General features: G+C 40.4%; 1 protein-coding gene across 1 annotated transcript in view; it reads right to left on the minus strand.

Annotated features, from left to right (window-relative positions):
* Nucleotides 1-1,415: 1,415 nt before the first annotated feature.
* Nucleotides 1,416-13,801, minus strand: part of CSRP2 (cysteine and glycine rich protein 2) — a 159,378-nt gene continuing 146,992 nt past the window's right edge. The window contains exons 5-6 of the mRNA XM_086919568.1: nt 2,836-2,929; nt 1,416-1,933 (exon numbers count right to left, since the gene is read on the minus strand). Of these exons, the coding sequence (XP_086775694.1) occupies nt 1,857-1,933; nt 2,836-2,929 (171 nt within the window). The 3' untranslated portion in view covers nt 1,416-1,856. The remainder of the gene's footprint in view (nt 1,934-2,835; nt 2,930-13,801) is intronic.

The raw sequence follows: 13,801 nt of genomic DNA on the forward strand, positions 1-13,801 counted from the left end.
AGAACAGAGTGAAAAGACATAGGACACTTCGTTCCAGAGATTCAGGACCGAATCCAAGCAGAATCGCATCATCTTCCTTGGCTAAAGGATGTAGGGAGGCACCCTTAGCCTTCACATTGTGAGCTTATCTACCTGCTTTTCAATGAAGAAGAGAATAACGGACAATACTATTTCACTGACCATTGCATAATTGTTCAGGGGATATGTGGGTGTGATCTAACTTTCAAAATAGACTTAATCCCTTGCTTTGGTGTTTAGCCAAAGAGGTAAGGGTGGGTTTGTAAATCTGGACATAACGGAAGCTTTGATGACTTCACCAATATGTTACATTATTTTTTGCTGTGATCACTTGATAAAACATTGTAGCTACGGTTTTACTGATCTTTTTAGTATTTACAATTCATATCAGATGCATTGGGATAGGATTTTGATTTTAAAATTACAACTTTAAAATATACCCCTTCTTTCCTAATGTTCTTGAGTGTGTCGATCCATGGTGAAAGTGTTAGTTTTCCACTAGTTATCCCTGTGACATCATTCAGTATTGATTGTTACATGAAAGAAATCTCACTCTAACATTGCTCAGAGGGCTGTGGGGTGGTTACAATCCAGCTAGTTATCGGTCTTAGTTTGGCACATTGACAAAGTCCTTGGTGCCGATCTAGAAATACTAATCTGGGACGTGTTCTGGAATACCCAGACAAAGTTAGTTTCCTACATGTATGAGTGGACATAATTGGAGATGGAAGGGCATTGCCAATAAAAGCACAAAATGAATGCAAGAGTTTCACAAGACAGTCATTTACCAGAAATATCCCCATCTCATCTTGGTCACTGACAGACGCGCTGTGGCATCTGCAGAAACCAACATGTACAACCATTTTTCCATGGTTCATATTTGGAAAGGAGCATAATGTGTTAATGGGCTTATTGATAGGTTAGATTTTAAAGAGAGTGAACATAGCTTTCCTTAAACAGGAGCTGGTTTGCACAATTAGCGGTTATGTTGGATTCGTTTCTTGAAAAACAAAGGTGTCTTAGTTGAAGACCCAAACAACTACCTGTTAAGATTGCCAAAGCACACTAAAGTTTCCCCACTATCCGCCCTATCCCATTGCACATTTACTCGATGTGGCAGCCAGACCATATAGTTAGTAGCATGGCTTGCCGATAGGGTCAGCACAACAATATCTGCTGCATTAGATGAAGGATTATTTTACTGCCCCATGCAGCCCAGCAAGAACACAACTTTTATTGTTCGGTGTTAATCTGGCATCCATTCAACTTGATCCTTTGGCAGCAGTTTAGTCTTTGAATTCAAGAACATTTACTTTACCTACGAAATGCCAATAGCGAAAAAACAGTCACAAGGTATTCAAACAATATGTACTTAACGCAACCAAAGTCAAAAAAAGTATTTTCATACGACAGTTTATTTATTCACAGACTCAATAGGAGACTTTAACATTATTGCATTGAAAAGAAATATTAAAAACATAGAAAAACTTTATTTGCATCATAATATTAGCATTTATAAGAGAAATACTCTACCTTAGCAACATTTTTGTCTCATACATTATTTAGAATAGTTTTAACAAACCAAGAGGAAAAAGACTGATTTGTCAGCTGGCATTTAAACGGCATGATTCGCCCTCATTCTCTGGCAAACGTGTTTTTATGATCGTTTAAGCCAGCAACCAAAATATAGATTAGCCTAATTAAGCGTTATCCCTGGAAGGCAGCAGAGTTTGTTAAATCCACATTGTTTGCAAACTAGTCTAGGTTACTAGCATAAATGGCACAGTATGCCCCGGTTTGTACTGCAATGACTGTTCAGGTTTGCGGCATGCACTTCATCACTGAGCATGAACGAGGGCACCAGCTCCCTGGCCATAACCAAATCCCTTGGGTCCGAAGTTCTTTGCGTAGCAAGCTGAAAAAGAAGGATCATAATTACTGGAAGTAGAACAATACCACTACACTGGTATGTAGACAGCACCAGGGACAAAGTAGGACATTTTCTAATAACCAATACTCTTTTGATGTTCTGCTTTCGAGTGAAAAGGTGCCCACTGGAATTGGTACAGAAAAGATTTTAAAATTGACTTTTGTATTACTAGAAAAATACTTATCGAGTCCTTTGCCTAATGAGACACAAGAGAACAATTGTGGGTGTTTGGTGCTGCTGAAAGAGGTGACTGGAAGTAGGACTTTTCTTCAGTATTTCAGTCTCTAGACTACATTGCTTTGTTCAGTTACAATTAGGTGTCTGCACAGAATAACCCCACTTGTGCCTTTAAGGATATATCTTTATTGATTTTTTTTTTAATACTGAGCACAAAGGTCAGTGTGGAGGAAAGTCCCAACTGCACATGTAACTAGGGACAAACTCTAAACAGTTATTTTATGCACGACATAAAATTAGTTTGTGTTGACATAATTTAGCGTCTTAAAAATCACATTCTTAAATCTAGAATTCCTCATCTCACCTCAAAACATCACAGGGTCTATTAATCTCGAAAGACACGTATTTTATGCACCCCTCCGTTTTTCCCTTTCACCTCTAGAAACGTTTTGACAAGCCTACCTAGCCCAATAGAGCTACAAATGGATAATATGTGTTTAGGGGAATGCATATACAAACTGGACATTTACAACTACCTTCCTTGTTGTGATCTTTTTTTTGTGGCCAGAACTCTGGTATACACTTTTAAATCTACACAACCTTTAAAAGTCGCCGTTCTCATTTTGGCAGGAAAATATACACTTGCCCTTTGAAAGAACATTTCAGACCTCTCTGGTTGTGGATTGAAATCGTATATAAAAGAAACTTACCTTTGCAGTAGATTTCTCCTTCTTTCTCGGTTTGAGTTGTAGATTCTAAGCTCTTGCCACATTTTGCACATCTAAAACAATTTTTGTGCCACGGCTGCAAAAAAAAAAAAAAAAAAAAGTAAAAAATGCATTCCGAGCTACTATACTTCTATGAGAAAGAAGAGATTAACTATTCGGTATATCCCCACAAGCACAACAATAGCAAAGCAAAATTATTTGACGAAGAATTTATTTTTACATTTTGAAACAACTGAGGATATAAAACCATCCACCATCATTTGGCAGTTTAAGCATCGAGCATTAACATGCCAGACTCTGTACTCCATGGAATGCATTAGTGTGGCAACAGACAATGAAGGCGGTCTGCAACCAGACAACAAACCTTGCACATTCACTAGTTCTGCAGTTTCAGTTACAATGTGTCAATGTTAGAAAGAAAAAAAAAACTGTAAATGCCTACAAGATAACCATTTGGAATAAAGTGTGTGTATATATATATATATATATATATATATATATATATATATATATATATATATATATATATTCACTGAAAAAACCATAGGTTTCACACCAGTTATAGTTAGCGGGAAATTTTACGGACATAAAACCAATGAAATTCCACGTTATAGTTAGTTGGACTCACTATAACTTGCGCGCCTGCAATGCACTGCTGATGACGTCACATATTACATCACTCATGACATGGTCAGTGACATCACTCATGACATCACTGATGACACCAGTCAGTGAATGTGTGTCTTTCTGAAAAATAACTATGTTTTATATATGTATTTGTAAAGGACGATGGAAGAATAAATGGTTAAATAAGTGTGTAAATGGATGTTTGTTTTTAAAAGAATTGATTGGTTAACTGCCTTATTAAGTGTATCTTAGTGAATACATATATTAGGAAGTAACTTTTAAATACTGAAATGTATGTATCGGTGTTTCACTTTGTGTATAAGTGGCTGTATGGGTTGGTGACTGACTCACTGTTTGTATGTGTTTTGAAGACCGCATATGTACAGGACTGTATGGGTGGATGAGTGGGTGTATATGTGTGTGTTAGTGAGTAAACGACTGTCTCACTAGTGTCTTTTTCAGTAACATATGTTTTAAACTAGTATATGTGAGTATTGATATATATAAGTGAGTATATGTGAGAGTGAGAGATTGTAAGAGTTCCTGTTTAAATAAGTATGTGTTTCTATAAGTGATTGTTTAAGAGAGTAAGTATGTGTAAGTTTCCTTAGAAGTAAAGTGGTAGTGTGTGTGTATAGCTGTATATGCAAATAAATGGATGTTCAATAGTTTTTTTGCATGTATGAATATGTGTGTGAGTAACTTTTGGATGACGGTTGGTGTGTAACAGGATGTATAGGTCTATCACTACATATGATGAGTGAATATATATATGAAGGACTATATAGATAGAACTGTTGGTGAATGAGTGGATGTGTATGTAGATGTTGGAATTACCTAATAAGTTGTTGTAATTGGTGTTGGTTTCTCCTTTTTTAATAAAATGTTAGTTTCTATTTTTGAATGTGTGTGTCAAATGTTATTTTATGCTGATAGGAGGTCTGCCACTTTGTCACAAGGATGTTGTCATCAGTGATGTCAATTGAGATGTCATCAGTGATGTCATGAGTGATGTCACTGACCATGTCATGAGTGATGTAATATGTGACGTCATCAGCAGAGCATTGCAGGCGCGCAAGTTATAGTGAGTCCAACTAACTATAACGTGGAATTTCATTGGTTTTGTGTCAGTAAAATTTCCCGCTAACTATAACTGGTGTGAAACGTATGGTTTTTTCAGTGAATTTCAAAGGTTTTTTTAATGCTAATTCCTAACTAAAAGTCTCACTTTATAAATAAGACTGTTAGCGCTCTAGTTGTTCTTTAGAACACTCTGGTACATACTATCATTGGGCTATAGTTGCGCTACATCTGGCTGATATTTGGGCTACATTTGTATTTTTTTGTGTCTGGTGGCAATCTTTGGGCTACATTGGGCTACATTTGGGCTCTAACATATATATAGCCCAATATATATTTTTTAAAAGTTAATTTTCTTAAAAACAACTGGAGCATATATCTTGAGACATAGCAAACGCACATCGGGCTACCAGTCCTTACAATTTTTCAATTATTTTTTTGTATTTTATTTTGTTTTTTTTATTTGTTTTGCCCTGGAGCGCTCCCGGTGCGCGCCCCGGAAAGCGTAATATTTTGAAGCGCCCCGTGCGCGAACCGGGAAGCGTCCCGTTAGCGCCAATGTTGCGATCGAAAGCAACATCGTGACGCGTCGCGTAAGCGTGACGTATCTCGTAGCCGCGCGGTGTGTCTTATGACGCGCTGCGTAAACGCCCCCCGAACGCGGCGCGGCCCGGAGCACGTAACGTAAGCGCGCCGGAGCGCGTAACGTAAGCGCATCAGGTCATGTGACTTGAAAATAACACTTTATTGGTTCCCATAATTTTTTTCCTCCAAATAATGAAAGCCCCCTCCTTTTTTCATCATTCTTACTTTCTTCATTTGAGAGAGCAAGAGCTATTTTGAGCAAACAATGGCATCACTTGAGCTGGTGCACCCCCAACACCACCCCCACCATCAAGAAAAGAAGGTCCACCACCACAGTTTCTTGGAGGACAAGAAGAAGAGGAGGAAGAAGGAGGAGGATCAACAATCAAGGCGCTTCCTCCCTGCAGAACCAAGACAAAGGCACGTTAAAGTGCACTTCATTTGGCAATTCTTCTCTTTTCCTGATGACCAAAAAAAGGTGAACGCACCCAAAGTCACCTGTCTTATGTGTGACAAAGTTCTCTCCAGGGGCAATCCCACAAAGAAATATTCTTTTGGTAATTTTACCATGATCCGCCACATGGAGAGGTGGCATCCCAATAATTTAGCCCAGGCTGAAGTCCAGGAACTTCGAAACAACCCACCCCCTGTGGCCAGCACTTCCTCTACTGTACCCTCACTTTCTGGTCCGGAAGAACGCCAAATGGTGCCAAATATTCAGCAAAAATTTGGCAACCTCAAATTTATTTGCATTTTCTGTGGCAAAACATTATGCTATGATGAACTTAGTGTCACCTTAATAAATAATGCTGTAGACAACCACCAATGCAGCAAGAAAAGAAAACAGTAATTCTTTTCTCTGCTCCTGTTGAGCCATTTCCAATTCCCTGTTTTTTGTTTGTTCCCTTAAAAAAAACCCAAAAATATAAAATTGTTCAAAAATATAAAAAAAAGTTCAGAAAAAGGATTAAAAAAAAAAAGTTCTTTTCAGAACTACCTCCCATTTATAAAATATTGCCAAAAATGTTAAACTAAAAATAAAATATTTTTTTTCTCTTTTGTGCGTACCGGGCGCTCCCTCCGCGACAATCGAAAAAGTTTTTTTTTATTGCTCCGCGAGGCCCTTTTATAGCCCCCACATCAAACCTAGGGGGTCAGGGTGGGTCTACCCTGCCCCCTTATGGTCATTTCCCCCTTTGTTTTGGCCACCTCCTGTGTCTCGATCCTACCGAGACACAAGATGGCGGCCGCTCCGGACTGTTTCGAATGTTTACAGACACCCGAGAACCAATCAGCTATCTGCGCGAAAGTCGAGTGGCGCGGTCCCCGGTGCGCGTACCGGGGCGTTGCCATAGATATATATATTTTTTCAACCTAAATTACTCAAAATCGACTGAAGCACATATCTTGAGACATAGCAAAGGCACATCGGGCTACCAGTCCCTACAATTTTGCCAAGTTTGGTGGAAATCCATTCAGCCGTTCGGGCTAAAAAAGTGAGGTCGACCGCCCTATCGAAATTAACATGGGGAAAACACGCTTTGGGACCCCCCTTTTATTTCGCCCCCGCTTGACAAATCCCCCCCAAACTTTTGAGGGAAGGACCGGGGCGCCGCGAGGCCATTTTGAGGAAATTTTCAGGCAGATTCGTCAACCGGTGCAAAAGTTATTCAAAATAGAATTTTGAGATTTAACATTGAAAAAAATCCTAACTATAACTACCTACTGGTGACCGCCAGTAGGATATATATATATATATAAATATATATATAGTTAGGACCTAGTTACCATAGGAAATCCCCAACATTCTATTGGGAATAACTTTGGCGCAGATTGAGGAATCTGCGTGTAATTTTCCTTAAAATTGCTTTGCTCCGCTCCTTCCCTGAAAGTATCGGGGAGGATTCGTCAAGCGGGGGCCGAGAAAAAAAGGGGGGGTCCCAAAACGTGTTTTCTCCATGTTAATTTCCATAGGGACCTTTAGACACGGCTACAGCCCGAACAGCTGAATGGAATTGCACCAAACTTGGCAAAATGGTAGGGCCTGGTATGCAGATGTGCCTTTGCTATGTTTGGTGAAAATCCCTCCAGTAGTTCTTGAGAAAATTGAATTTGAAATTTTTCAAACAGCATTTTTTATGGGACCTTTAGACACGGCTACAGCCCGAACGGCTGAACGGAATTACACCAAACTTGGCAAAATGGTAGGGACAGGTATGCAATAGTGCCTTTTCTATATTTGGTGAAAATCCCTATATTAGTTGTTGAGAAAATTGAATTTGAGCAAATTATATATCTATATGCGCTCACCGTAAGCGCACGGTACGCGTAAAGTACGCGTACGTGTGCGAACCTTACGTGCACGAGCGAGTTTCTGATTGGCTGGCAGTCAACAGTCAACATTTTAAACTGTCCAAACCAGGAAGTGTTGGCCACCATCTTGTTTTTCAGGAGAACTGAGGCACAAGAGAGCCCAAAACAAGAGTGGAAAACACGAAAAGGGGGCAGGGTAGAGACCCCCAACCCTCTATCTCTTCTCAGGGGGTCCCAAAAGGACCCCCAAGGGCAAAAAAAAAACAAATTGTGGGGTATGCGCACCGTACGCGATTAAACCCAGAGATTTAAAAATCAGGGGGTCTCAACCCTGCCCCCTTTTCCACTCTTGTTTTGTGCTCTCGTGCCTCACTTCTCCTGAGAAACACGATGGCTGCTCAGGTGGTCCCAGAAGGATAATAACATATATAAACATTATCCGCTAATAGAATTAGCATTTACAAAACCTTTGAAATGTATTGAAAAAAATATAGGTTTCACGCCTGATATAGTTAGGAATTAGCATTTAAAAAACCTTGCAAATTCACTGACAAAACCAAAAGGTTTCAAGCCTTATATAGTTAGGAATTAGCATTTAAAAAACCTTGCAAATTCACTTAAAAAACCATAGGTTTCAGGCCTTATATAGTTAGGAATTAGCAATTAAAAAACCATTGAAATTGCTCCTATATAGTTAGTTCTACTAACTATATTTCGCGCACCCGCAATCCACTGCTGATGATGTCACATATTACATCATTCATGACATGGTCAGTGACATCACTGATGATATCATTCATGTGATAATACGATGCACCTCCTCACACTCTAATATAACCTTTGATACACCCAGTGTTAAATACAGACTACCATTCTTGAAACCATTGACACACCAATACCAGTTACTACATACGCACTCACTGATTCCTAGGTCTACACACACATTCACTCATTCACCCATAGAATCACTCATACATACAGTCACTCATCAATACAACACTATCATATGCACTCGTACACCTATACAGACACTCACACACTGCCACTCATCCATGGAGTTACTCACACACCTAGTCAGTCATGCAAAGAATCCATCACACTTCCATTTCCTCCAGTTATACACACACACCTTACTTATTCAAACATATACTAACACATACTTACAATCACTGATACAAGTACACAATGATCCATACAGCCACTCGCACATTCACTGGCTCTCATGTATAGTCATTTATATATGCCAACTCTCACATGCACTGTGTTTTATATATGTACTTACTTGGACATGTAGCACTGAGATAACCATTCACTCACCAACACACCCATGCACACAGTCAACCGCCCATATAGCGGTTTCCACATGCACTCTTGAACTCATACACCTAGTGAATCAACTGCTCACACATCTATGCACAGTCACACACCTCCCAGCCACCCACACACATACTCAGTCTCCCATTCAAATACTTGGGCAACCCATCAATAACCCATATAGCCACTCATAGCTACTGATCAACACATGTAGCAGCTTACACAACAACAGACATACTGATGCACACATTCAGACAGTTTAGTCATTAACCCATGCATTTAGTACGACACATTTAATCACTCACTCATACAGTCAGTCACGAACCTACTAAATCCTTAATCCAGACACTTCTACATCCACTCATTCTTCAATAGGTAAAACATATTTAAACTTTACAGAAACGCACAGTCACTGGATAATGTCATCAGTGATGTCAAATGAGATATCAGTGATGTCATTTGAGAAGTCATCAGTGATGTCACTGACCATGTCATGAATGATGTAATATGTGACATCAGCAGTGGATTGCGGGTGCGCGAAATATAGTTAGTACAACTAACTATATAGGAGCAATTTCAATGGTTTTTTAAAGGCTAATTCCTAACTATATAAGGCATGAAACCTATGGTTTTTTAAGTGAATATACATATATATATTATATATGTGATCAAAGCAGGGATCTGCCTAAACGCGTCGTGAGGGCTGGTGGCGTTTTAACAAGAAAATAAACTAAATTGCACCAAGTTGGGTCTGCCTCATCTTCTTTACGAACCCGGCTGGAGTGAGTAATATTGGAATATATATATATATATTACCTACTGGCGGTCGCCAGTAGGTAGTTATAGTTAGGATTTTTTTCAATGCAAAATCTCTAAATTCTATTGTGAATAACTTTGGCGTCTGTTGACGAATCTGCCTGAAAATTTCCTCAAATTTGCCTCGCGGAGCTCCGGTCCTTCCCTGAAAGTTTGGGGGGATTCGTCAAGCGGGGGCCGAGATAAAAGGGGGGTCCCAAAACGTGTTTTCCCCATGTTAACTTCCATAGGGCGGTCGAACTCACTTTTAGCCAGAACGGCTAAATGGATTTGCACCAAACTTGGCAAAATTGTAGGGACTGGTAGCCCGATGTGCCTTTGCTTTGTCTCAAGATATGTGATCCAGTGGTTTTTACGAAAATTAACTTTGAAAAAATATATATTGGGCTACATTGGGCTATATATATGTTAGAGCCCAAATGTAGCCCAAAGATGACCACCAGAGACAAAAAAAAAACAAATGTAGCCCAAATATCAGCCAGATGTAGCCCAACTATAGCCCAATGACAGAATGTCCCAGAGTGTTCTAAAGAACAACTAGAGCGCTAACAGTCTTACTTATAACAAAAGTATGGCACACCTGAAGTCATCTTGATTGGAATAAAGTGTTAACACTTAAAACATTTAATTTGCAAAGGAACAAAATGAGGGGGTTCATTTTGTCATAGAAATTATGATTAGTGCTGAAGAAAGAAAAATTAGGGCACATTTAGAGTGATTTCTCAAATCCTCTTATATTTCATTAAAAAAATTCTGATATGCAGTCTCCCAAGATGGCCACCAGAGACAAAAGAGCCCAAATGTAGCCCAAATATCAGCCAGATGTAGCCCAATGACAGAATGTCCCAGAGTGTTCTAAAGAACAACTAGAACGCTAACAGTCTTACTTATGACAAAAGTATGGCACACCTGAAGTCATCTTGATTTGGAATAAAGTGGTAACACTTAATACATTTATTTTGAAAAGGAACAAAATGAGGGGTTTCATTTTGCCATAGAAATTATATATATATATATATATATATATATATATATATATATATATATATATATATATTCACTGAAAAAAACAGGTTTCTCACCAGTTATAGTTAGGAATTAGCATTTAAAAAACCTATTAAATTCACTGAAAAACCATAGGTTTCACACCAGTTATAGTTGGGTGGAAATATTACTCGCATAAAACCATTGAAATTCCCACGTTATAGTTAGTTGGACTCACTATAACTTGCGCGTGCAATACACTGCTGATGACGTTACATATTACATCACTCATGACATGGTCAGTGACATCACTCATGACATCACTGATGACATCTCAATTGACATCACTGATGACAACATCCTTGTGACCAAGTGGCAGACCTCCTATCAGCATAAAATAACCTTTGACACACACATTCAAAAATAGAAACTAACATTTTCTTAAAAAAGGAGAAACCAATACCAATTACAACAACTTATTAGGTAATTCCAACATCTACATACGCGCAAGTTATAGTGAGTCCAACTAACTATAACGTGGGAATTTCAATGGTTTTATGTGAGTAAAATTTCCACCTAACTATAACTGGTGTGAAACCTATGGTTTTTTCAGTGAATATATATATATATATATATATATATATATATATATATATATATATATATGAAGGTAGATGGAAGAATAAATAGGTATACAAGTGTCTAAATGGATGATTTTGTTTTGTAAAATCGATTGTATAACTGACTGATTAAGTGTATCTTAGTGAATACATGGGTTAGTAAATCATGTTCAAATATGTAAATATCTGTATCAGTCTCTCACTTTGTGTACAAGTGGCTGCATGGGTTGGTGAGTAGCTACATGAGTGTCTATATAGGTTATTAGTCGGTTAGAGTGTTTGAGTGTCTGTATGGTTCGGTGGGGGGTATTACGTAGTGCATAGATGCATGAATGAGTTCCTGTATAAATTAGTATCTGTTTCTATAAGTGATTGCTTGAAAGTGTAAGTATGTGTAAGTTTCTATAGAAGATATTGTTGTGGTGTATGTATAACTGTGTATGCAAGTAAATGGATGTTTGATACTTTGTTTGCATGTGTGACTGTGTGCGAGTAACCATCGAGGACTGTCAGTGTGTAACAGGATGTACAGGTGTACGAGTACATATGATGAGTGAGTACATGTATGAGTGACTTTATAGGACTGTTGGTGAATGAGTGGATGTGTCTGTAGATCTTGGAATTACTGAATAGGTGTGTTGTAAGTGGTATTGTATGTCCATTGTTTTGAAAATGTGAGTTTCTATTTTTGAGTGTGTGTACCAAAGGTTATATTAGGGTGAGAGGAGGTCCTCCACTCTATCACAAGGATGATATCAGTGATGTCACTGACCATGTCATGAGTGATGTAATATGTGACGTCATCAGCTGTGCATTGTAGGCGCGCAAGTTAAAGTTTGTTGAACCATCTATAACTGGGGAATTTCACTAGTTTTGTATGAGTGAAATGTCCTACTAACTATAATGCCCCTGAAACCTATGGTTTTTTCAGTGAATTTCTAAGGTTTTTTAAATGCTAGTTTCTAACTATGCCTACAGAGGTAGGACATGTGAAGAAAGAAGAAAAAACGCACAGAAAGAAAAAAGAAATGCAGAAAGAAGCAACAGAAGTCCACAAAGACGAAGAAAAGTGCAGGAAGAACAAGACATGTACAGAAAGAACCAAGAGCAGAAAGTCCTCCTGTAATCACAACTTTTTCGGACAACCTCTCTGCAACGCAGCACAGTGACACTTACTTGAAGCACCTGGTGGGCAAGTTGGCCCCCAGGATTGCAGGGGAATTTTTTCCCCGAACATTAAAAACGTGCCACAGGGCGTGTTTACACGGTGGGGAAAGAAGGGGACGGGGCCCGAGGAACGTGTGCAAAAGTGCCTTGTGGCCGTTTTAAGTTGGGAGATTAACTCCCCTTGAATCCTGAGGGTCCCTAAGGTCCAACTAGCCCTCTAGGTACCTCCAGTAAGCGCCACAAAGCTGCGTTGCAGAGAGGTGTAAAAAGGGCTGTGGCCTCTGAACATCGCTCTGCAACGCAGCTCCCTGGCGCATACTGGAGGTACCTGGTGGGCTAGTTGGCCCTCAGGGACCTTCAGTATTGAAGGGGAATTAATTCCCCAACTTGCAACTCGCCAGGGGGCATGCTTGCACAATGGTGAAAGAAGGGGGCGGGGCCTGAGGTGACATGCCAGTTTTTTTTTTTAAGAAAGGGGGCTGTGTGGCCCCTCTTTTCCTATTTTATTGGCCCTGGCGACCCCATCCCCTAAGGGCTGACCCCTATTTTTTATTAAAAATTGAAAGGGGACTACGCGGCCCCCCTCCCAAGGTCATAATCAGCCCCGGGGACCCCATCCCCCGGGTAATGGCCAGTTAAAAAAAATATATCTTTGGGAGGTGGGGTAACATTACCCCCCTATTCAGGACATTTATGGTCCCATCCTCCGGGGCCGGTCTTTGTCGTTTTTTTAATTTATTCATTTTGAGAAGTGTGGCCTCGATGCTCCACTCCCGGGTCACTTCTAGCCCCAGGGACCCCATCTCCCGGGGCTGGCCCTCTCCGTTGGGGACCGTGGAGGGGTCTCCAATGCCCCCACGGTTCCACCTGCTGCCCGCCTCCTGCGGGAGCCGGCATTGCTTTTCCACATGGGCAATCGGCTTTAGCTTTTGGAAAAGAGAGCGGAGCAGAGTTCGCTATGACAGGGTGGGAGCTGCGAGGCTCCCGCCCTGCCATAGCAAACAGCAGTGTCCTGGGGCACTGCAAGAGCCGGCCCCGGGGAGGTGGCGGTCCCCGGGGTGTGTGGGGTAGGGGGCATGAGCCCACCTGCACAATAATTACAGAAAGCCCCAGGGGTAGCGGTCCCCAGGGCGGGGGTCTTTGAGGCCCTCCATAAATTTTAAAAAGAAGCCCTGGGGACTGCGGGGGGCTGTGTGCCACTCGCAAATATTTCTAGAAAGCCCCGGGTGGTGGCGATCCCCCTGGGCCCCCGCAAATATTTGGGAGATGCCCCCGGGACTTGGCCCACCGGGGGGCTAATTAATAACAAAGTGCTTTTTATTTTCACGTCTGGATCTGCGGATCAGTCGCACATTTTGCTGTTAAAAAAAAAAAAAAAAAAGCTTTTTTTGGCCCTGGAGGTCCTTGTGGGACGCCCTAAGCAGGCCTAGGGGGTCAGGGTG

Source organism: Lissotriton vulgaris, chromosome 1_1 (genome assembly GCF_964263255.1).
Source record: "Lissotriton vulgaris chromosome 1_1, aLisVul1.2, whole genome shotgun sequence".
In the NCBI taxonomy this organism is placed as follows: Eukaryota; Metazoa; Chordata; class Amphibia; order Caudata; family Salamandridae; genus Lissotriton; species Lissotriton vulgaris.